Source organism: Argopecten irradians, chromosome 15 (assembly GCF_041381155.1).
Source record: "Argopecten irradians isolate NY chromosome 15, Ai_NY, whole genome shotgun sequence".
Classification (NCBI taxonomy): Eukaryota; Metazoa; Mollusca; class Bivalvia; order Pectinida; family Pectinidae; genus Argopecten; species Argopecten irradians.
Window position 1 is genome coordinate 16,395,923 of NC_091148.1, and position 24,855 is coordinate 16,420,777.

General features: G+C 33.8%; 1 protein-coding gene across 1 annotated transcript in view; it reads left to right on the forward strand.

Annotated features, from left to right (window-relative positions):
- Positions 1–24,855, forward strand: part of LOC138308888 (uncharacterized) — a 49,687-nt gene that overhangs the window by 16,580 nt on the left and 8,252 nt on the right. Inside the window, exon 3 of the mRNA XM_069249933.1 lies at positions 14,433–14,583. Within this exon, the coding sequence (XP_069106034.1) occupies positions 14,433–14,583 (151 nt within the window). The remainder of the gene's footprint in view (positions 1–14,432; positions 14,584–24,855) is intronic.

The window sequence follows — 24,855 nt, forward strand, 5'->3', positions numbered from 1 at the left end:
ACAAATTATAAAGCTCTCACTCGGGAGAAATTAGGCCAGAGTTATTCAACTCGGAAGAAAACCATAAACAAGCGGTAAGTACCTAGCAACTGCCCAACATGGGATTCAAACCCGCATCCCAGAGGTGGAGGGCTTGTGGTAATATGTCAGGACATCTTGATATACTTGTACCTGTTGACCTTTCCCTGTAACGACCTTGCTCTCACATTTACAATAACCTTAAAGTAGTTTTTAGCTCGCCTATTCGAAGAATATATATGCGATAGGGGGAGCTAATGTTGTCACCCCGGCGTCGGCGTCAGCGTTCGCGTCCCATTTCAAGTTAAAGTTTTTGAGCAAGTTTCTGTTTCGTCAATTGTTTAAGCTTAAGTCATCACAAATGGTTATGATTTTATTTTCCTAATGTGTATGGATACTGAACGTGATAATACAAACAATTTGGGGCCCTTTAGGGGTTTTTTGAGTCTGTTAATTTGTCATATTTCCATGTTAAAGTTTTTGAGCAAGTTTCTATTTTGTCAATTGTTTAAGCTTAAGTCATCATAAATGTTTACGATTTTATTTTCCAAATGTGTATGGATGCTGAACGTGATAATACAACCAATTTGGGGCCCATTAGGGGGTTTTTGAGTCTATTAATTTGTCATATTTCCATGTTAAAGTTTTTGAGCAAGTTTCTATTTTGTCAATTGTTTAAGCATAAGTCATCATAAATGTTTATGATTTTATTTTCCTAATGTGTATGGATGCTGAATGTGATAATACAACTTCTTCTGCATAGGCGAGCTTTGCTGTTCTGCAACAGCTCTTGTTATCAGTTTATTAAGACATTAAACTTTGCCGTAGTTTAAAAAGGTAATCAAAACCATGCCAGTCTAACATATTAACATGTTTAATGTTCTGGTGGGTATACTGGTACGTATTATAGCAATTGCTTCTTGGAGCTAAAAGCAAGATTTTTGTACTCTTTAATGGTAGCTCTTTGTGGCAAAAGGCCAGAATTTTTTAATTTGAAGAGATATCAAGACGCCATTGACTTTCCAGAAATGGGAAAGCATTGGACGTATCCTACGATAATTTTTCTGTTAAGTTATATATATATATCAACAAATAACATGACACATGAATTTCAGCTATGATATTCATTTAATGTACTCTCCTATTGATAACAAATTAAGAGTTTGTGCATGTACTTGGATGATTAAAATATGACAATATGTACATGTAATGACAGTGGAACAAAATAATGCAAAAACAAATAATAAAAGATAAAAAAAAATTAGAAGAAACCATTTATTTCTTTATGTTATTATAGCTTACAGTCATGAAAAATAATCTCCAATCACCACAAACTAAAAGTGTGGTAGAGATCTTGTGTTTATATATTGTCTACAGTATATAGATGTCCTTCATCATGTAAAGAAAGTAAGACCACTATACTAGTACTGGTTCTACTAAAGAAAGAAAATTATCCAGAGCCCTGGCAAAAACCTTGGAGCCAAATATCCTGACACCAAATTAACTTATAGATGTATCAGGCAAGTGATCACATTTATCTGGTGATAAAATTCAATCGTAATAATGACAATGAGTTTGATCATGTGTCTAAAATGAACACCATTGAAATACAATTATATCTTAACTGATTGTATATTGGGTTTTGCAACAAAATTATAAAAAGTATGTTAACAGGCAAATTATCAGTTAAAGTGGGCTAGTAGCTAGGCTCTCTCCAACACAAAATCAAGGGACCTTGTCAAGATTTTTGGAGACCTCTGGTCTTACATTAGTGTCAATCGATGGCTGAAAAACTAAATGTAGCACGGCCATGCAATAGTAATTATAAGGCCATACAGTACAGATAGTATCAAGGTCTTCTCTGCTCTTACTAAATTCTACATCTGTCATTAGGTTTCAGACAGTTCAAGACTTTACTTGAAGGCAGTATCAATGGTCCTATATGTGTATTACGATTTAAGGTTGGTTCAAGAAGATGTATCCTTCTAATTTTAGATCCTGCCTTAGCAGATTAAGTCTGGCACAGACAATAAAATGGAGTTTGTATTAACTAATGGGTTATAAGATAAGATCAATGCTGAGGCTTTATAGGCAGAGTATGACAAAATCAGGTGACTAAAATTAAATTTCCCTGAAGTAATGGGTTATAACATATATATAAAGGGGGTCAAAGAAATTAAGGTATCTTTATAATATCAATGTCGGCGACCTTTTGATCACTACACCACGACAATATGAATCATTTAACAGGATGATAAAACACATATATATATGAATGAAATTATATGTATTTTCATATTTATAGGTCGTTTGATTGAGAAAAATAAGGTACTAAAACAAAAATAACTTTTATTTGGTCTCGGTCTATTTTCACAGCACATTAAGTACTAAAATAGGTGTTTATTTCCCCCTGGTAATTTGTGACTAAAAGCTTTCCTATCATTATCAGATTGAGGAATTTATTCACGTGGTTGCTGTTATGGCATATTAATTGTTGGATCACCAGCTGTCAATCAAACCGTCCGTGATTTTGCATTTTGTATTTTATAAGCTGCAACGTTTGTTCCAATGTTGAATTGGTAAAAATCAATGTGTGATCATGAAAACAGAGGAGGGCTATATAAGGGATGTGATTCTTCCTCTGATCAGGGGATTCTCTCTGATTGATCCATGTTTGGGAGAAACAAATCATGTCAGATGTGATCTAAAACATTCTAAAATGACCATTTTTAAACACTAGAAGAAGGATTCCTCCCCTATGTTGTAGGATCTCTCGCATTCCTGCTACCGTATTTGACGTAATTAGTGCCTCTCCCCCTATAAGTGCCCCTCCCCTTCTCTGGAGAACATGAGAAGTTGTATTATAAACATCCTTATCCCATGGTTTCAACAACGTTTTACATTTGATGACTCTAACATCAGTATATTCCCATATTACATGAACTTGTGAGTCTTTTACATGGGATCATATATATGTACATACTGCCCCAGGCAATTTGTCAATTCTTAACTTTGATATTTTAAGAAATTGTTTCAAATTTTCTTGGTGTTATATAATTCTGATCACTTTCTTCAGTTTCTCCAGATATCATTATTAACAGTGATTAAAATTAAGAGGGCGGGGATATCTGATCTGATCTATTTTACATAATTATCATAATTTGCATGAATGTACCATTAGAATATCTCAGCACAAATTTCAATTATAATTTGCACGAAGTAACCCTCATTTATTAAAAACATATTTATAAGGTAACATTTATAGATCAAAGTATATACTTAACCTTCGCTACAAGGTGAGGTATATATGCAGCTCTCATATATCAATTAATAGGTTTGTGTGGAAGTTTACTATACATATAGTTAAGTAAAAAAACCTCCATAATACTGTATTAAAGTCATTATACATATTATTATACGTACCATATTTGACCCAATAAGCATCCAGGACACTTAAAAAAAATTGCTAAAATGAAAAGGGGCTTAATAAGACAAAATTCTTGCATACCTATACAATTTTGATCTTTAGTTATTAAGCAAGGGCAATTGAAATGGAGGCCTCAATTAAAATGGAGAGGGGCTCTTACAATGTATAGGGACATGGGTGCTTATGGGTTCAAATACGATATTAAATTCTGTAAATATATTATACTTAATATAGTGATAGTTTTAATTGAGCACCTTCAACGCTGTCTTTAATTTGATGCACAAGTTAATGTACATTCCTAAATTTTGTAAAAGGGTATTTTGAGTATTGAAATACTGAATGGGGCGGATTTATATTCATGCCAATCAATCATAATTTACAGTTTTCGATCCGTATTTGCGCTAAAATTTGACTAAATTTGCTACGGCTAAGAAAAGTACATTACAGTATGTCGATTACTTATTGGAAGGCCCAATATATATTTACAATTTCAACCTGCTGTAAGATTTTGAGTGATAATCCAGCCTTAAGTGTTTATTAAATACAATACCAGGTACATTTCACTCAGTTTATATATATAGCGCATATATATCAGCATTATTAAGGATGAGACTTCTCCCTTGAAAATTGGGCTTATGTATAGTGGGTCTTTGAACGAAGCCTGTTAAAAACAGATTAAAAACAGATATATAAATAAAACATTAGGATCTACCTTCAGCTGAACTCTAGTACTGTACCGTAATATTATAGAAAGATAAGCCGTAATATTATAGAAAGATAAGCCGGCAAATTAAGTTCATGTATTTATGATGATAAGGAATTTCATCTAAGCCTTTGAATATTAGTAGCTGTGTATAGTGGTGTTGTAGTATACTGAATACAACGTCATACTATTTTTGTAAGCCTCTATATGTGGGTACTATCTACTCTGAGTGTAGTTGTGTACTCATTTTTCTGTAATAAAAAGACATATTTGCATAATTCAGGTATTCAAGGTTGGAAAACCAGAAGCAGAAATTTATGTGGGATTTTTTTATAGCGAGTCCAGAATACTAATTTTCAAATTTTGATGAGTCCCAATTAGTACAAAGAAATATAGAGTTTTCAAAATTTTGGCCAGTCCCATAGCAAAATCATGTGTTCATGTATTTGAGTCCAGTAAATCTTTTCAGAAGCCTAGCCTAGCTTAATAGATGGTCTGTTATTTCATATACAGGTGTGAAGTTATCACGATCTGGAACATATAGTTGAGAACCTAGGATATAGGGCTTTCTGATGTAAACAACTCATGGAGGTGCCAGGAAGAGAGTAAGACAGCTGTCAATAGCTTTGTAACTGTAGTGAATACTAAACAGAATACACTTCTCCGCTGGAGAATATACCCCTGGGCTAGAGCAAATTTCTCTTTAGCATAAACAGTAGAGAATCCCACTAAAGTCAAAGGTCCTAAGTTCAAGTTAAGTTGAAGGCATATCCCTTAATACTGTAAATATATTTATTTTAGTGGTATTTGCCCGGTCACTGAAGCACTATTATATGTAAATAGCTAAATTTTGTAAAAGATTATTTCCAATATTGAACCACTAAATTGCACTAAAATAAAACATAAATAACATTTTTTGTGTGTTTTGCTCTTAAATCTGACTGCTCTAAACTAAGTACGTTTACAGTAAGTGTTGACCTCCCCCTTTTTAAAAGATTATTTCCAATATTGAACCACTAAATTGCACTAAAATAAAACATAAATCACATTTTTTATGTGTTTTGCTCTTAAATCTGCCTGCTCTAAACTAAGTACGTTTACAGTAAGTGTTCCTCCCCCTTTTTGAAGGCCTCTGATTTACTTTTTCAGATAAATTGCCAATTGAAAATATGAAACTGTGTACCATAATAGTATATTAAGTCTCCCGCCAAATTTAAAGGTAAAAAAGTCGCAGCTTCTTCTGCCAATTGGTCATGATTAATGGTGGTTTTTTTCTTTTTCTTTTTTTTTTTAAGTTAAAATTACGTCCTATTTAGCGTTTTTTCATTTATACATTTTTAAAGTGTCTTGTACACTTATTGGGTTGAATATGGTATTTGAAAAACATATTTATCAAAATGAAAAACCATATTTATCAAAATGAAAAACAAATTTTTCAAAATGAAAAACATATTTATCAAAATATAGTTAAGTAATGCCAGTTATAGATGAAGCAGATTTAATGTGAAAGCAAGTGATAACATTTAATTGATTTACAGTGTCCAGGTTAATATAACGGTAATGTGAACTGCTTATACCAAAAGAAGGAGTAGTGCTATATATATAAGATTGTAACATGATGTATCAGCGAGGTTAACGTCTGATATTAAATATTCAATCCCACGTTTAATTTTGCAATCTCTTGAAATCTCTTCACATGGAATGGTTTTGATATTAAATCAGAATATTGCAGCCAAAAAAATCTTGTTCTATCAGAAAACTGATAACTTTTATGGATGACTATATATGGAACCACATTTTATAATCATATACCTATGTGTAGTGCTTTCAATTGGAATATTTCTGTCAAACAGTATTAATCAATATTCCATAACGGTCCACACATTATAAATCAAAATGAAGTCATCACTTTTACATCAGCTTCCTCAGCCAACCGAGCAATTCATCACAAACAAAAATCACCACCTAATCTTCTTCCTGCTATTGCATTACACTCGAATGATTTCCAATCTGCTATCAGTTGAGTTGAAATCAAACGATAGATTTGATTCCGATTGATTGTCGGACTGGCGTTGAACTGGGTGACTGCGAAGGCAGAGGACCCCTGATGGAAAAGCATGGTGATGTTACCAGCGGTATAAATCCTTGATCTGTGTAGGATCTCTGAACATCTGATGTCAGCCTCCATCTCTGAAAGATTAATCTTATTGTTGTGAAATTGTTTGGAGCTCTGCCAGTTTGATAAAAGCAGCTGTAAATAGAACACTAAAAATGTGTTCCCCTATCCTATTTTATTTGACGTCATGAAGAATTCAGATAGAAGATATCTCCCACTGTTTGTCTCTTATACAAAAATAGACTCTAAAATTCATTTCATGATTGAGACAGAGCATTAAATGAATCCAAATAGATAGTTATTGAGATGAAAATGCAGCCATTTCATCATGATCGTCTGAAAGCATGCATGTTTATATGTATTGTGGTACACTTTCAGTAATGCCTTCCAGCTAGATGGCCTTGGAGTTAAACATATTAGCCAGTGTTGTCTGCAAAACTTCTTGGTTTTCAACTACATTAGATATAGCTATATAGGGCATCTTTAGGCCTAGCTAAGCCTGCACTGCTCACTCTTATAGATTTCCACAATGTCAAACCTGAGTCTTCAATTCATTTACTGAATTGCCTTTTCCATGTTCTTTCGTATCTAGACAGTTATTGCTGAAACTTGCTGTCCTTTCTTCACAGTCCAATGCTAGATGGCTGCTTCTCTCTAAAATTGTCAATACATGTATATATATTTATTATGTCCAAGCCATGAGGTACAAGAAATGGAAGTATTAATCTTTACTATATATGCATATTTAATACATTAACGTGTTATAATTTTTCATTGTACTTTTATACCTAAGATATCCTTGCTAGTCTGGTGTCCTTGGGCCTACTTTCATGAACATCCCTTAACTTTAAGGAATTCCTTACTGGGTAAATTAAAAATACCCATGGAAAATTTAAAGCATTACAAAAGTTGAGGAAAAAACTTAGGTCAGGGAACCTTCCTTAAAATCTGTAATGCTTTCCTATGGGAAATTTGAATTAAGGGATTCCTTAAAGTTCAGAAATTTTCATGAAACTGAGCCCTGCAGGCATTCCGGTAAGCTGTAAATTAGTATTTCTGCAATGATCAATACATGCGTTCTCCATCTTTAGCCTAAAAAACTCATTCACCCCCGAAATTCTATTATGAAATGTTCAATTTTAAGTTTGCTTATATTTATTAATGTGTTCTGACTGACCCAGCTCAGTTGTAGTTCATTATAGTGTGCTCCTATATCAAATAGCTTCATTTGACGATGACAGTTTTCCAATATTAAAGGACTGCTGTAGTGAGTGACCAAATCAGCTTAGAGGAATCATCTAGGGATGGTGTAAACAGAGTCGCACAGCTGTTTACATGAGCTTGGTATTAACGAGAGAATGTAGTCGATGATGACATACCAATCAATTAGCATTTATATAAGCCTCATATCACACCTGCCCAACAGTTAATGCATAGCCAGTGTCTGCTGTAGTGTTTATGTACAATTTTTTGTCTCAGATAATACAGTGTACAGTTTCTACTGTTATGAAAAGAGAGGAGCTTGTATATTTTGTAGGTTATTATGAAATGGCATGAATTGTGTAATCTGGTTCTGTACCTGAGGATTGTAATATGTGTGTCTTGGTAAACAGACATTGTGTAATGATGTAGTCATTTGAGAGTATATATTACAAATCTATGATGTATGAATATTAGAATTATCTATCTATGATATATGGTATAAACCCAAATTGTGTAATCTGGTTAAAAATGAGTGTAGATTTTTTCTTTTGGTGTATGAAGGCTAAAAATGTCTATATATGATAAACCTAAATTGCTGATCTAGTCGTAGTGATTTGAGAGTACATGTACATGTATATATAGGCTCATTCAACGTATGAAGGTTATACAAGACTCTTTTTATATGTGGATATATGAAGGCAGCAATTTACATAGGATTATATTAAGGCAAGTCCAGAAGACTAATTATCAAATTTTGATGAGTCCCAATACAAAAAAATAAAGAGAGTTCTCAATCTTTTGGTGAGTCCCACAGGAAAATCATGAGTCCAGGACTCATCTAGATGAGTCCTGTAAATCACTGTGAAGGATCGATAGGAATATTCTACCCAAGACCCACAAAATGTTAGAAAAAAAATTGACTGCAATTCAGCTCTCCATACATAAAATTTGCATGATAAATTCAACACAAATTAAATCCTGTTTGCATCTTTTTGTAGTAAACCCAGCTCAGTTGCTGAAAAAATAAATGTTAAAACTTCACAGAGAAAAAAGTGATTTTGTTGACACTCTGACGTCAAAAGGCTGTATTGCATGGATAGTCATGTAATTACAGCCTCAGGTGTACGTATACTTTGTCAGATAAACAGATTTTGCACCTGTATATGTAAATATATGGTCAATCTGATTAAAATACAGATCCTTTAAACCCAAATTGCGTAATTGGGTTGTGATTTGAAAATATCTAGGTCCTTTCAGTGAATGAATGTTAGAGTTATTTATATCTAGTTGTATTCATTTGAGAGTAAATATGTAGGTTCTGTTAGTGTAGGGACTAGGGAGGTCAGTGTTCTAGTTGTATATATAATGTGACGTGGAAATCTGATATATATGTAACTTGATATATGCAGCTTAATGTTTTTAAAGCTAAAGTACATCAACAGAATACAACGTCACCAGGAAACTCAAACCTTACCTTCAAGTCATTAACATGAATTGTATATATGATACATAACATGTTTTCAATAATAAGATAATATCGCTGAAAACATAAAAATGAGAAAGGATATCAATCTATTCACCCCTGAAGACACATTTAGACTCTTCTAAATCAAGGACTAGAACTGTCCATTATGAAATTTCAGGGGTAAATGAGTGAAAGCAATGAAAGCTATCTGGGTCTTGATAAACATGATATACGGTATGTACCCTATCATCAACATTTCTTTTAGATCACTGCTTATCAAAAGTATGGGATGAATTTACACCAAGTTTGGTTGGAAAGATCATTATGGGAGGGGAGGAGGGAACAGATTTTCTATAATGGTGACTCTTCATTTGACCCTTCAGGGTGGCTTGGATCTGGACCTAATAGAGAAAATTGAGGCAAGTCAGTTAAATTGCTACTTGTCATAAAGTACTGCATAGATTTACACCAAATGCTGGTAAGGTTCATATTCTAGGGGAAAATATAACAGATTAAGTATGAATTGTGACTTTGACAAATTAGGCCGGCCCTAACAGCATCCTGTTCTTGAAATAGCTTAAAATATTAGAATTTAATTTCCAGAAAAACGTGTTTCTTTTTTCCATTACTTGTTATATATATTTTATGTCAAGTGAACTGGAGTTAACGTTACAGAAGCACCTGGCGGTACCATATCTATAATTACTCTGCTCCCTTGTCTTGTGTGTAGGCTGTGTTAAGTCTCTTCTCTTGTGGGCTGAAGTGGTCGTTTCTTAACTTACATTACCACCAGGAGACAAATTACATATATCAAGATATTAAGGTAGTTGTAAAAAATGTCAGTTTGGAGTGTGCAAAACATTTTGTTTGTGGTATGTCTTGTGATGTGCTGCTATTCAACAGCCTGAACACATGTGCTTGTTATTCATAATGCATGAATGAGGGCCTTCTGACAGACTGCCAAGAAATGTCAAGGTCACTCCGGGAAGGCTTGTGGGTGATAAGGCTTAGGTCCATTAGTCTTGGTCCATTTCTTCTGTTACAATGATGGATGATGAGGGGCTTATCAGGAAGTCGGCAGGCGTAAACATTATTATAGAATGAAATATTACATCATCATGGCACAAAATGCACAGGTTTTCATCGAAAGAATGGATGATTCATAGAAATGATTTATCATTGAATCAATTCTGAAGCCAGCCTGTGTTCAATTCAATCAGCAACTTGGTATGGGGTACAGCATCAACATGAAGTGTAGAATTTAAATGAGTAAAATTCAAACCCTGGCAGTCACCCAGGAGTCGATTACATGACTAACAATGAAGTGGAATTATCCAACTATTATGAATGTTCACAATCTTGCAGAATCATTCTAACTTGCCTTAGCCATCACCTCGGTAAAAGACTACCTTCTAAATTAATAAGACCACTTTCAGACCACTTTCGTAATTTCCCAAATGGCTAATTTTCACACAACGTGATCTATATGTATAAAGACCACTTGGCCATAAGGACCCCTTTGTCCCATGGGCGGTCTTTATAGACAGATTTGACTGTGCTAATATATGAAGTAATAATGAGTGATGATTTTGACTTTTTGTGTATTCCGGTAAAGACATCCAAAATTTCATGGCATCCACTGTACATCAAGAGTTACTACTAGATTAAATATGGTACATGTACATCTAGATTTGTCATCTACAAAATACATGTGCCAGACAAACATGTAACGTGAAGCATTTTCGTGGCATGTATACTTTACATAAACTGACGATAACGCGTAATGAGCAACCTTGGGTCAGTGCGAAAACTATATATGTATACCTTAAAGCTTGGTACATGCATATGACAACTGCCCAACGTCAGGGGATTCAAGCTCACAACCGAGTAGCTGAGGTCTTGTGGTAATTATATAATCAGTAGGCCATCGCTGTCCAGGCATATTTCATTTGTGAGTTCATGTAGTTGGCCTTTTCTCTCTTTAGAAAGGAACCAGAAACACGGTATTTTGGTGCATGTCACTTACATCTAGATCTGGCAGCCACACAGAGACATGTGCCAGAACCTAGACAACACGTAATGGGAAATATTTCCATGGCATGTGTTCCATATAGGAGGTTCTTACTCGAGATACGGCCCATTTGTATATACTTACATTCAGTGACAGGGATTTGTTGTATGCAGGCTATGTAAAAGTCAGTAAATAGTCTGTTCTTTTTGCCTGTGTAGACGTGTTTCATTTGTGTAAATCAACGAAAGGAACCAATGATGTAGTAAAGGCTGTCTATAAAAACCACCAAAGGGACCAAGAACAACAAATGATATTTACTCACAGGGCAAAATCTGTTGAAATTGACCATTTGGGGCCACGAGTGGTCTTATGAAGCAGTTGGTCTTTATACAGAGGTGGTAACTAAGGCAGGTTAGACTAAGTGTGTTTACCGTTTCAAATTCCCTTGCTGGTGGCCATACCATGCATACATTGCTGTATTGTTGGTCTGACTCACAATTTTCACGTCATTATTACAAAATGAGAAATTCAGTAAATGCAGCAAACCATATAATATAAACATTACTATTCATATCAGTTGCCCATGGTAGTCCCAGATGTTTAATGAAAATCAAGAGCACGCGATATTGTTCTGTTACGAGGGATACTGAACACATTACTACGACTGTGCGGTCGTTTGGGGAAACATATGTAACACAGTACAATCAGCACTTGTTATAAACTTGACTTTGAATGCTATAGAAGTTGATATAAATTAAATGACGGGAAAGAATGAGGTAACATACATTATTCTGAATTACTCTTTCCCTTGTCGTTGACCATGCCTTGCTGTACGCTATTCATATCAGTTGTGCATGGGGCAATCCCAGATTTGTAGTGGTAATCACGAGCTCACAATATTGTCCTTGAGATATTGCCATGTTTGTGGCAACATCAGATATTCCGCAGGACCAATGTGATTGCCTGTGACATCAAATATTCCGTTGGCAGAACGGAATTGCATGTGACATTAAATGGTTATATAGGCCTAATAGAATTTCCATGTGTTATGTATTTTAGAAAAGGGTCTGATAAAGTAAGAGACCTAAATTTTAGACATTGATATTGACATACACAGTAATCATGTACAAACATCAGCATTGTTTGTGCGGCGATCTGATATTACACGTAGAAAAAAATTCAATTGGATTGGCGGTAATAATCAATGTGTTTCCGGACAAATCTACTGATAGTTTCATACCTTTGGGAGGTGTTATTTCCTGCTATTGATAGTTTCATACCTTTGGGAAGTGGTATTTCTTGATGTTATTCTCTCATTAATCCCTAAAGATCAATTTGAAGTATTCTAAATGAAAGACTGGACCAGTCCATTATGCAATTTCAGGGATGAATGTTTGTAATGGACCACTAGATCAGAGTGTAGTTTTCCGTGATAAAACACAGAAAATAAATATTAAATACCTTGTTGATTTGCACACAGCTTTTAATAGATCTGTAGTGAAATAGAGTCCATCAAATGAAGTGTCTACGCATTTCCTTAATGTATTTCACAGAAAGGTGAATCGAAGGACAAATTAAAAACATATTGCGTCAGTCAGAATTGAGATAAAAATGAGGTATGCCTACAGAAATAAGTTTAATGACTTCCTGTTTGCAATAGGGAACATTTCAATTAACACATTTCAAAAAAGTTATCCGAATCAACAAATTGTTGTTTTAGGTTGTTGAAATTGCTCTCTTATAAGCCAACCAGGAATACATGTATTTTTACCAACGAAATACTTTATATACTATGAAGAAAAAATTCAGAGAATGGCACGAAACCCCGACGTTATCATGACATCACATAAGAGATGACAACGTTGCAAAATAAAACAATTCATTGGAAAATCAATGGAATCGTACGTTTAAAGATATATATTTTGTGTGTCAAATTGTCTGAAATATTAATTATAAGCAACGCAGATTCACACAGTTTCCAAACAAATTTCTTTCATACCCCGGTGAAGTTAAAAAATAAACATCAATGCTTGAATAAAAACTTAACCTAAGAAGCAAGGCATAGTACTTTCTCAGTTATATACTAGATTTAATACCACTTAGTTATCAGACATATATAAAATATAGTAGAGACAAAAATAACCAAGCCATATTCCAAATTTTAATAATGTTTTTAATATTCCTATCTACATGAATGTAAGTAACCACACTTAAATCCTTAACCTTTAGGAGCGAGAAATAATGCGAAAGAAAGTATTCATGAATATTGCATGTTATACAGTTAAATAAAAACCTGAGCTTAAGAGCAATGATTAAACTATTTAAGAAAGTACCGATATGTTATAAAACCTTTAGGAGCCACGATTCCGTTGTTGACTTCTGTATAACCTTCTATTATCTCAGCCTGTGCGATCTATAGACACAGCGGTCTAAAATCACTGCCAGATAAGTAGACAGTTCGTACGGACAAAACAATCCATAAACTTACGGAACCCAGGTGATGCTGATCTGTGCGTTTTCCTTGTAGCTCTTCTTTATCTATATGTAAGGGATTTAAGCTGTCAACATGTCATCATTATGGGGTTTCTGTTTTCTATAACCTCTAACCATTAGTTATCTGGGCTAATGGAATTGTACCCATACAATATTGGTCCCCCAGAAAGCTCTTTGTCTGATATTGATATATATGGCAGGGCGCCTTACAGACAGACAACAATAAATCTTAAATAGCAAAGATATTACTGGCGTTTTCTGGAAAAAATGAATTAATGATAGGTTTTATCTGTATTTAGTTTAAAGTAGACCTTTCTTGTGAATGTCCACATTTGTCTAGATGAGCCTACTTTCCTCTTCAATTGCTTGTTCATTAATTATATAAGTATTGATGGACTACAATGGACATTCAGCAATCTGAATACTTTAATGGGGAATACTTTAATGGATTCCAATTCCAAACAGAACCAAACCAAATTGTAAATTTGACGTACTCGTGATTTCATTTACTAAATCAATAATCAAATTCATTCTCTGATATTTGCATTTGGATTGTGCGTTTTCCGGACTGTCAGCGTCTGTATTATCGTGGGTCCACTGCATATCTTTTTCATTTTATGAACATTTCATTTACTAAATACTTATTAATTAAGCTGTTAAAATGTTCATGAAATAAAAATCAACATATCATGTACTTTCTCAATGATGAGAATGACAGTCAATATTTCTTTGTATGGGTCTGTTTAATGTTACGTTAGGCAATCATGTTTGGGAACTTTCCAAATCCAAACATACATAAAAATAATACTTTGCCCAAAAACCTAACTAAGAACTTGCAGTTGAATGGATTTGAATTTTCAACACGATATACTTTGTTATATTAGAAAACACAAAAGATTTCAAAGTGTTGGACAATACCATATACTAATTAAGTAGCTTCATCTTATGACTGATATAAGAATGGCAAAAAATTCTAATGTTGATATGTTGGTACAGAATTGACGGATACCACCTAGCCTACAGCCTGTATGCTGACGTCAGCGTGGACAGGAAGTGTGTAGAAACCAGGGGCATGGATGAACTAGCAGAAGTTTGCCTGGCCATGATGCGAGCAATGGACGTGCATAAGCCTCTCTGGGCAGCTTTTGTAAGTACCAAAAACATCATAAAATATATTCCAGCCAGGTTTGTCTTTCACAACAAGAAATAAAAACGTGATGCAAGCAATTGTGACGTTAACATGTCTCTCTGGGCAGGCTTTGTAAGTTCCAAAAATATCATATAATTTTTCCAGTTAGGTTGGTCTTTCACAAGAAGAAATAAAAACGTGATGCAAGCAATCGTGATTTTAACATGTCTCTCTCCAGTCAGCCTTTGAAAGTACCAAGAATATCATACAGTACATTCCAGTCAGTTGGTCTTTCACTAGAGAAATAAAAACGTGATGCAAACATTTGAGGTCAACAACTCTCTTTAGGCAGCCTTTGTAAGTACCAAAACATCATACAATAGATTCCAGTCAAGTTAGTCTTTCACAGGAAGAAATAAAAACGTGATGCAAGCAATTGACGTTAAGAATTATCTCTGAACAGCCTTTGTAAGTACCAAAAACATCATAGTGTTTTCCAGTAACAAGAGGAAAACACACTGATATTAGCTCATTCCTGTTGGCCAATAGACATGCAGGCGCTACAATCCAACATTATGCACATTCAGGATGGAAACAATATTCCTACATATCGGATAGTGATTTAGTTAAGCATTTAAACACGAAGTAATTTAATCCCCATCATATTTGATTTAAAAAATAACATCAGCATATCTTTATCTGTTGAAGAATGTGAATATCATTCATAATGTTTCATATCATATTGACACTGATAGGTAGATTAGTATCTCCTGAGCCTAAAATCGTAGTGTTGCTGTGGGCATAGACAAAATTATGATTATATATATACACGTACGTAGTGTGTTAACCAACAGAGGGGATACTATTGAATAGAGCTAATTTTAATGTTCTTTGTTAAGGTTACATTCTTCATTCAATTTCAATTTCAACAAATTTTATTTGAAAAAGGATTGAACGACAGGCATAGCCTATATGAGTTCTCTCCCTAAAGAAAATCTTCATTAGATGCTACAAACTACTTTTAGATGCAAGAATTCACATGATTTCGCTAGAGAGCTCAAACGCTCGAACCCGAATTCAAATGTTTCATGAATAGTTGTGTAAAACGTATTTACAAAATGTTGATATAATATCATGTTCTTAATTGGGAATTAATGCATTTACGAAAGTGTTACAAATTAAAGAAAATATAGTATACACGATAATAGAAAGGATTATTGTAAGCCCCAGCCTACCATACATGCATTCATTCTCCTCTTTTTCTTGGTTTGCTGCACGTGTAAATGAAACCATTCCAATGTACTCTTAAGAAGTTTCGGTGCCTAATTAGAGCAGAGCCGAGTTGGCATTTATACCAATCCTATATATAGTCACAGGGATTCTTTCATTTGGAGTCTTAGCTGTGTTTCTTTTATCGCTGGATAGTATTGATTTGTTTGTTGATGTTTTCCGCCAGCTGAACAGGATATTCAATTAGAAGTAATGGACAGTCCGTAAAAGATACCTTTTGCGCCGCCAGGAACACAAACAATCTCTAATTCAAAGCCAACAAAACAATCCCTGTTGCTTTGCAAGAAGAGAATGCTTCATCAAGTACCCTTTCCTTCTACTCATCCTAATCTTCTCTCTGGTAATTCCATAGTTATCACGATCAATTTCTATAAGCTTTCATATATGGACGTATATCGTATATCAGTTGATCTTGGTACCGGCAACATCTCCGGTGACACCCTGGAATGAAATTTTATTTCATTGGAGACAAAGACTCAAATGACCTGTTGTAATCACAGCTTGTGTTATTGTCCTCCGTAGTTTGTACAGATTGTTATGGCCCTTTATTGCTTTGACAAAGTTACCTTTGTACGTGCCTGATATCGATGTTTACAAAAGTCAAAGAGAACGATAAGACCACAGGAGAACTCTTATGATGGCAGGGTAGCGTTGCCTTGACATTGCAATATTATTGCCAACAACCGTGTGTTTAGCCAAGTTCTGATAGAGATTACACTAACCAGAAGTATTGTTATCGCTTCTTACGCTTTTGGGCTCTCAACTACCGTATAGCCGATAAAAAAATCGGTTATTCAGCTAAAAGAAAACAAAATTTTCGCTCCCTTGCGTCTGCAATGGCACTTATTCATGTACACAATGTACCACGTGATACCCGATAGCTTATGTGTGGGGCTATTGTTTCTATTGGTGATAAAATGACGCCAAAAAAGAATATCTCGCGCTAAGTCATTTCAGCGGGAAGCAAATAAAGAGTTACGTTCCATCTCCACTGGAGATATAAGTCTCGCACAAATGTTATCGGGTATCACATGGTACATGAATTAATCCCATTAGGGTGACCAAAATGGACTGTATCCATCGTCAACTCTGGGTCCGCTTGTATATTTAGCATGTGCATAAAAGTATAAATCCTGAATTCAAAATTTAAGCTGTTTTACATTTACTCGATATGGTTTTAATGGTATATGTGATCCAACCAATTTTCAATATAATTTGTGGATCACATTTTGCGATCTTAGCAAAGTTCTGCGAAATTGCGAAAGTGACCTGCTTAACGATATTATCTTTTATAGTGTTATGCAAGTAACACTGTTCCGACACAGTTCCCTGTATATACCAAGAGCGTACAATACTCATTGTATTGCGTTTTCATCATGTTAATGTTGTATTTAGAGAGATACAATCTTGGAATGGCCCGTCTTAGCTTGTGATTAGGTGATATGCTAAGCACAAAATCTAAACCGTGCTTTAGATTACGAACCCCTACTGAGTCAGCAGTGCTGTAAGTCTGTTCTCGAAAGTGACTATTCTTGTGCAGCATTACCAAAGTGAACCTTGGCGATATCATAATCTGATAAAATTTCTTGGTATATCAACTATAATGAAACCAGCATTACACATATCCTCTTGTGGGAGGTCGACATTCATACGTCACGTCCATTATTTCTGGTTCCCACACTATAAATGGAAGCGTACGTCTTTCTTGCAGAATTATGTGTTTTCTTTATGATCATATTAATGTGATATTTTGGTCTCCGTAGAAAGTCATAATTAGTTGGAAAATATCTTCACACCGAGGAATTTGATCGTTTATGATTATGTAGTTTGTAAAGAAATTATTCATCGTTTAGCTTTAAAGGAATTTTCCTTTGTTTCCTCTCATAGTTTGAATAAACATGCGTTCTTTCATTTTGAACTTCATACATTTTAGATCAGATCGTCCATATGAAAAACTGGCATCTCCGTGATGACTTCCTCAAACTCGTGTCAAATGAATGATATATCCTTCGGACGGCCGTAACGTATTTATGCGTAATTATTCATTTGCCCCATTTCATGCACCCTTCTGGAGCCCCACTGAGACCGTTGAAAACTAAATACTAGTTTTTTGAAAAGGAGATGTTCATCCCTATATAGCATGTCAATATCGATTCGGTCATTGCATTAGTGACGTCACAAATCACCTTTGAACATGCCCAAATAAGTCAAAAATTGAGGTCTGAAATCCGGATTTTAGTGTGTGCCCGGAAACCTGTCGTTGTGAGCTTAATTATCAAGATACAGACATGCAGATGGTCTTAAACGATAGAAGAGATATCAAAGTAAGAGAAAATAGAGAGAAAGGGAAAAGGAAGGGGAAAATAGCACCGATTTCCAAAAAAAAAAAAAAAAAAAAAAAAGTCCCACGCGCAGGTTTCTGCCTCCCATGACCCGTGCGTGGTGACCTTTAGGGGACTTCCGGTGACTGTTTTTGCTTGTTTGTAGTGTGTACTGTTTGTTATCATCGTGAAAATGGCATCAAACCGAAATCTAGATGCAAACTGCTTTCATAGATGGCATTTGTTATAACCTACTATCAAAATTGAGTCAAGTTCGAATCCTGCCGGCCGTTGAAAGGATATGGCAGTTAATTAACGTTGTAGTAAGCTTATAGCAGATCATGTATATACATGTATGCATGCAAAGAACCATTTATAAAACGACTTTGTATATATATAAAAAAAACATGCGTTCTTTCCAATTTGAAATAGTGGCAAATTATTAAGAGAAAGCATGAACGCGTCCACAAAATATGGATATGAAATTTATAAAGTTTGCTTATCTTTTCGTTGTTATTTTTAATGATACTTTGATGGGTATTATTGGTGTTTTGAATTGTCGAAAAGGTTTGGTTTCGATTTAAACTGTGCTAGTTAATGAGAACACGTTGGCATTTAACAAAAGGCTATGCCGTCAGATAATGTTTTAAAGCGAATACAATGGCATAGGAGAGAGAAAGGTGCTGCGTTGAGGGATGGGAACATGCCGGGAGCCTATCATGATCAGAGTATGGAAACTCGCTAACGGCAGAGTGTCTTCAAAGTTGATTCCTTACTACCTTATAGAACCTGAAATTAAAGACGAACGTTATTAATTTTATTCAGTTTGGATGTGGTTAGCAATAATTAAATATTAAAAAACAAAAAAACGAAAAGGCCGTAATTGTAATAAGATGTTTAAAAAAAAGATAAAAGAAATGAAATTAAAATAAATAATGAATCAAGAGAAAAAAAATTAAAAGTAAAGAATAAGAAATGAAATTTAAATAAATAATGAATCAATAAAGAAAGAATGAAAAAATGAATTTAAAAGTGAAAAAAAAATTAACTCAAGAATTAAAACGAATTAAACAATCAAAGTGAAGAAAATACATGTAACTTTGTATATCAGCTGTAGAAACTTTTGGAATAATGGCTATGAAATTGTAAAGTCGGTGGATAGTTTGACAACACACACTTTTGTTTCATTCCTTCAGGTTTAGATAAACTAAACTAAATTCTCTTTTAAATGTTCACTTTTCATAGATAAAAAAGACAAAGTGATTTAATTACCATGTATCAAACAAGACTGATGTTACCAACGCCATACATATATTTGATAACTTTAGATTGATAGCGTCGGTTTGAGCTGTCATTTGTGATAGAGTTAGTTAGTGATGTAGTTAGCCAGGTATAACACATCAGATGCATAAAGAACATTACAAAGAGAAATATTATTTATACTTAATTATTTGAATTGCCTTATTATGTAAAGATAATCAATTGGAGTTCAAATTACACGAGGCACGAGATCAACCCATAGATCGCGTGTGTGGTCAATATTCGAATCCGTCTAGTCAGTGTATTTATTTAAAACAAAAGTACATTCTTTGGGTTAAAGGTATTTCTGCGTCAGAATTCAATAACCGATATTCTATTGAAAAGTTGCATCGAATACTTAAAAGCCCCATGCAAGACTTTTAAAGATAGATGGATGACACATTTTCGTCAGTGCCCTCTGCTTGAAATACTTTGGCCTTTACCAGACATGTTTTCAACCTACGACGACGTATATACACATGTATAGATAGAGGAAACTGTTATCACATATTAATATTAGTAGCCTCCAGCCAATAATGTACTTTACGAGGTGAGAGAAGTAACGTACCTTACAGGCTTGGTCAGGAATACCATATATACTTTATATGGCTTGTTTACCGTGTGTTTACTTGACAAGTTTCCTGATGGATCATAATTAGCCACTGTTGTTTTTGTCACTTAAACCGTTGGGTTTCTCGGAAAATTGTGTTTTCTCGACTCCCCAGACACATTTATCATTCGGAGGCGTGAAACGTAGAAGTTTTCGTAACCGATAATTTAATTTGTTCTTTGAATCTCTTGAACTTCGTCTGAGAATACCAAGCCTAGTTTTTAACATGTATAAATCATACATAGACCCTCATGAATGTATGATAGCTTTAAATGTAGGATCTAAAGAGAGCGAGATGAAATTAAAACATCATTAAGAGTTTCATAAAATCTCATATGAAATGAAAATAAATTAAAACAACATTGTTTCACAACAACCTACCTTTTGAAGCTTCTCAACGTCAGAATTCGTTGCACAAATCTAGCGGAGGCTGCAATTTTGTGACGACGTCTTCGAACTATGACGTCACATCATTGTTTGCTGATGTTAAGTTATGACATACGTCAAAAAGAAATTTCTGGCAGTGAAAAACGTACCCGTTTATATTAATTGTGACATATGCAAAAAAACGGCAAAGTCCCTGTATACAAGCTTTAAGGCGAATTGTATGATAATTAAAATATTTTCTTTTGAAACACTAGTATTTCCTGTTTACAAACGAGTGCAAAATGCATTTTTGTATCAACGGTGTTATTGGTCTGTGAGGTTAAGAGATATATTGGTGGGTTACCACATTTAAATATTTTAAAATCCGGATATGTAAAGGAAATATGCAAATGTTCCAAGATTGTGACAATTTAGCTTTCCGATCAAATGGAAAATAAGTCACATGGTTTTTGGAATAAGGATGTCATGATCAACGCGCTGGGCCTGGGAGCTATAATTTTTCGTTCATTGAAAATTAAATGTTGTTTTGGCATATTTTTCGTAATTAGAATTTTCAGTAAAATAGCCTGTTTGAATCTTTGAGTATAGTCAATGCCTTCATCGCGGATTAGATACCTGTATAGAATTCTGAAATGACTGCATTAAATGTCACAATGATAATCCCGGTCATTACTCTGATCTCTTGTTTTACATCACCTCATTAGGAAGTTTATGCCTTCTAGAACACAATAAGTGCAGCTCATACCATATTAAAACTATTCAGAGCGACTAATATAATTGAATTTTAATACTCCACGATTGAGTAACCTTGTCAACGCATCTAGCCATACTCATCGACCGAAGAGTATATTAACCCGTGGATGGGTCACTGTGTTCGTTTTAGATTGACCTTCCCTGGAACCACAGTCTATTGTGCATAATATTATATTCTTCTTGTTATGGTTTTAACTCTTTTTTTTTCTTTTTTTTTAAGTTTATTCCGTTTATATAACTGTCAAAGGAACGCAGAATCAGGCATTCTATCGTCTGCCCTTACGAGTGTGTATCTGTTACGACGTCATGTGTTTGCGAGCGTATTTTTCAGAGAGAGAAAACGGCGTTCATTTCGCACAGAAAATAATGACGTCACACCTGATACCTTCCAGAAGGGAGATAACTCAATAATATGTTAACATAAACCGGAATACATCAGGATTTAAAAAGAAAAAAAAAATCGTGTTTCTCATTATCTAGAACTATTATAACATAAACCGGAATACATCAGGATTTAAAAAGAAAAAAAATCGTGTTTCTCATTATCTAGAACTATTATAACATAAACCGGAATACATCAGGATTTAAAAAGAAAAAAAATCGTGTTTCTCATAATCTAGAACTATTATAACATAAACCGGAATACATCAGGATTTAAAAAGAAAAATCGTGTTTCTCATTATCTAGAACTATTATAACATAAACCGGAATACATCAGGATTTAAAAAGAAAAAAAAATCGTGTTTCTCATTATCTAGAACTATTATAACATAAACCGGAATACATCAGGATTTTGAAAAGAAAAAAAATCGTGTTTCTCATTATCTAGAACTATTATAACATAAACCGGAATACATCAGGATTTAAAAAGAAAAAAAAATCGTGTTTCTCATTATCTAGAACTATTATAACATAAACCGGAATACATCAGGATTTAAAAAGAAAAAAAAATCGTGTTTCTCATTATCTAGAACTATTATAACATAAACCGGAATACATCAGGATTTAAAAAGAAAAAAAAATCGTGTTTCTCATTATCTAGAACTATTATAACATAAACCGGAATACATCAGGATTTAAAAAGAAAAAAAAATCGTGTTTCTCATTATCTAGAACTATTATAACATAAACCGGAATACATCAGGATTTAAAAAGGAGAAAAAAAGTGTTTCTCATAATCTAGAACTATTATAACATAAACCGGAATACATCAGGATTTAAAAAGAAAAAAAAAATCGTGTTTCTCATAATCTAGAACTATTATAACATAAACCGGAATATCAGATTTCAGGATTTAAAAGAAAAAAAAATCGATTAGGTTTCTCATAATCTAGAACTATTATAACATAAACCGGAATACATCAGGATTTAAAAAAAAAAAAATCGTGTTTCTCATTATCTAGAACTATTATAACATAAACCGGAATACATCAGGATTTAAAAAGAAAAAACGTGTTTCTCATTATCTAGAACTATTATAACATAAACCGGAATACATCAGGATTTAAAAAGAAAAAAAATCGTGTTTCTCATTATCTAGAACTATTATAACATAAACCGGAATACATCAGGATTTTGAAAAGAAAAAAAATCGTGTTTCTCATTATCTAGAACTATTATAACATAAACCGGAATACATCAGGATTTAAAAAGAAAAAAAAAATCGTGTTTCTCATTATCTAGAACTATTATAACATAAACCGGAATACATCAGGATTTAAAAAGAAAAAAAATCGTGTTTCTCATTATCTAGAACTATTATAACATAAACCGGAATACATCAGGATTTAAAAGAGAAAAAACGTGTTTCTCATAATCTAGAACTATTATAACATAAACCGGAATACATCAGGATTTAAAAAGAAAAAAAAATCGTGTTTCTCATTATCTAGAACTATTATAACATAAACCGGAATACATCAGGATTTTGAAAAGAAAAAAAATCGTGTTTCTCATTATCTAGAACTATTATAACATAAACCGGAATACATCAGGATTTAAAAAGAAAAAAAATCGTGTTTCTCATAATCTAGAACTATTATAACATAAACCGGAATACATCAGGATTTAAAAAGAAAAAAAAATCGTGTTTCTCATTATCTAGAACTATTATAACATAAACCGGAATACATCAGGATTTTGAAAAGAAAAAAAAATCGTGTTTCTCATTATCTAGAACTATTATAACATAAACCGGAATACATCAGGATTTAAAAGAGAAAAAACGTGTTTCTCATAATCTAGAACTATTTATAACATAAACCGGAATACATCAGGATTTAAAAAGAAAAAAAATCGTGTTTCTCATTATCTAGAACTATTATAACATAAACCGGAATACATCAGGATTTTGAAAAGAAAAAAAATCGTGTTTCTCATTATCTAGAACTATTATAACATAAACCGGAATACATCAGGATTTAAAAGAGAAAAAATCGTGTTTCTCATTATCTAGAACTATTATAACATAAACCGGAATACATCAGGATTTAAAAAGAAAAAAAATCGTGTTTCTCATTATCTAGAACTATTATAACATAAACCGGAATACATCAGGATTTAAAAAGAAAAAAAAATCGTGTTTCTCATTATCTAGAACTATTATAACATAAACCGGAATACATCAGGATTTAAAAAGAAAAAAAAATCGTGTTTCTCATTATCTAGAACTATTATAACATAAACCGGAATACATCAGGATTTAAAAAGAAAAAAAAATCGTGTTTCTCATAATCTAGAACTGTTATATTGAAATGACAAGTTGTTACTGGTATATTGGTAATATAAAATATCAAGTGGTTTAATGCATGGCAACATTATTATCTTTTCATAAACTGTGCCGAAAAATGTGTCTTGCACGAAGTTCTGATGAGTTAAACGCAACTTTGTAGTAACTTCAGTGAAGAGACTCATTCACACCTGAAATTGCATGATAGACTGATCTAGTCTTTGAATTAGGAGAGCCTAAATGTGTCTTTAGGGGTGAATGAGTGAATCTTTATTATTGGAGACGTACTTTCCGTCTGAACATCGTGCCGAGTTTTAACGTAGATCAGGGATGAAATATCTGGGGTATATCCACAGGTAACAATGTCATGGCTTATAGTTTCTTTATTTCTATCTAAACAGTCACGGCGACAGAAAATATCCAGACCGGATATAGGTCAGAATTAAATCGCACGTGTAAGCGACTAAAGAGCAGGTGTTTCTTGTTCCTGATACGAGTTTCTGGTACACGTATGTTAACACATAAACCACTATTGAAAATAACACATTAGCGATAGTGACTTCACCTGTTTACACTCAAACGCTATTTCCAATCTGATTGAAATTCAAAATCCAATCCTATTTAAATTCAAGTTCTTACTTTCCTGTTTATAAGGGGGTGTCGTATCACCAACAGAATAGGAAGAAGGATCTGCATTTTAATCAGATCAGACTTTGTCTTTGAAGTGGCCCTTTATCGCTTATCATCACATAGGAACAAGGTGTGATGGCCTACTACATTGGCTCAGCAGACAATTGTTTTAACGTGATAGACCTAACGCCATTAGCATTGAAGGATGTCTTCTGTCAAATTTAAATTCATTCATATCCGGTATATCCGGTTGTTTTCGCGAGGAGGACACT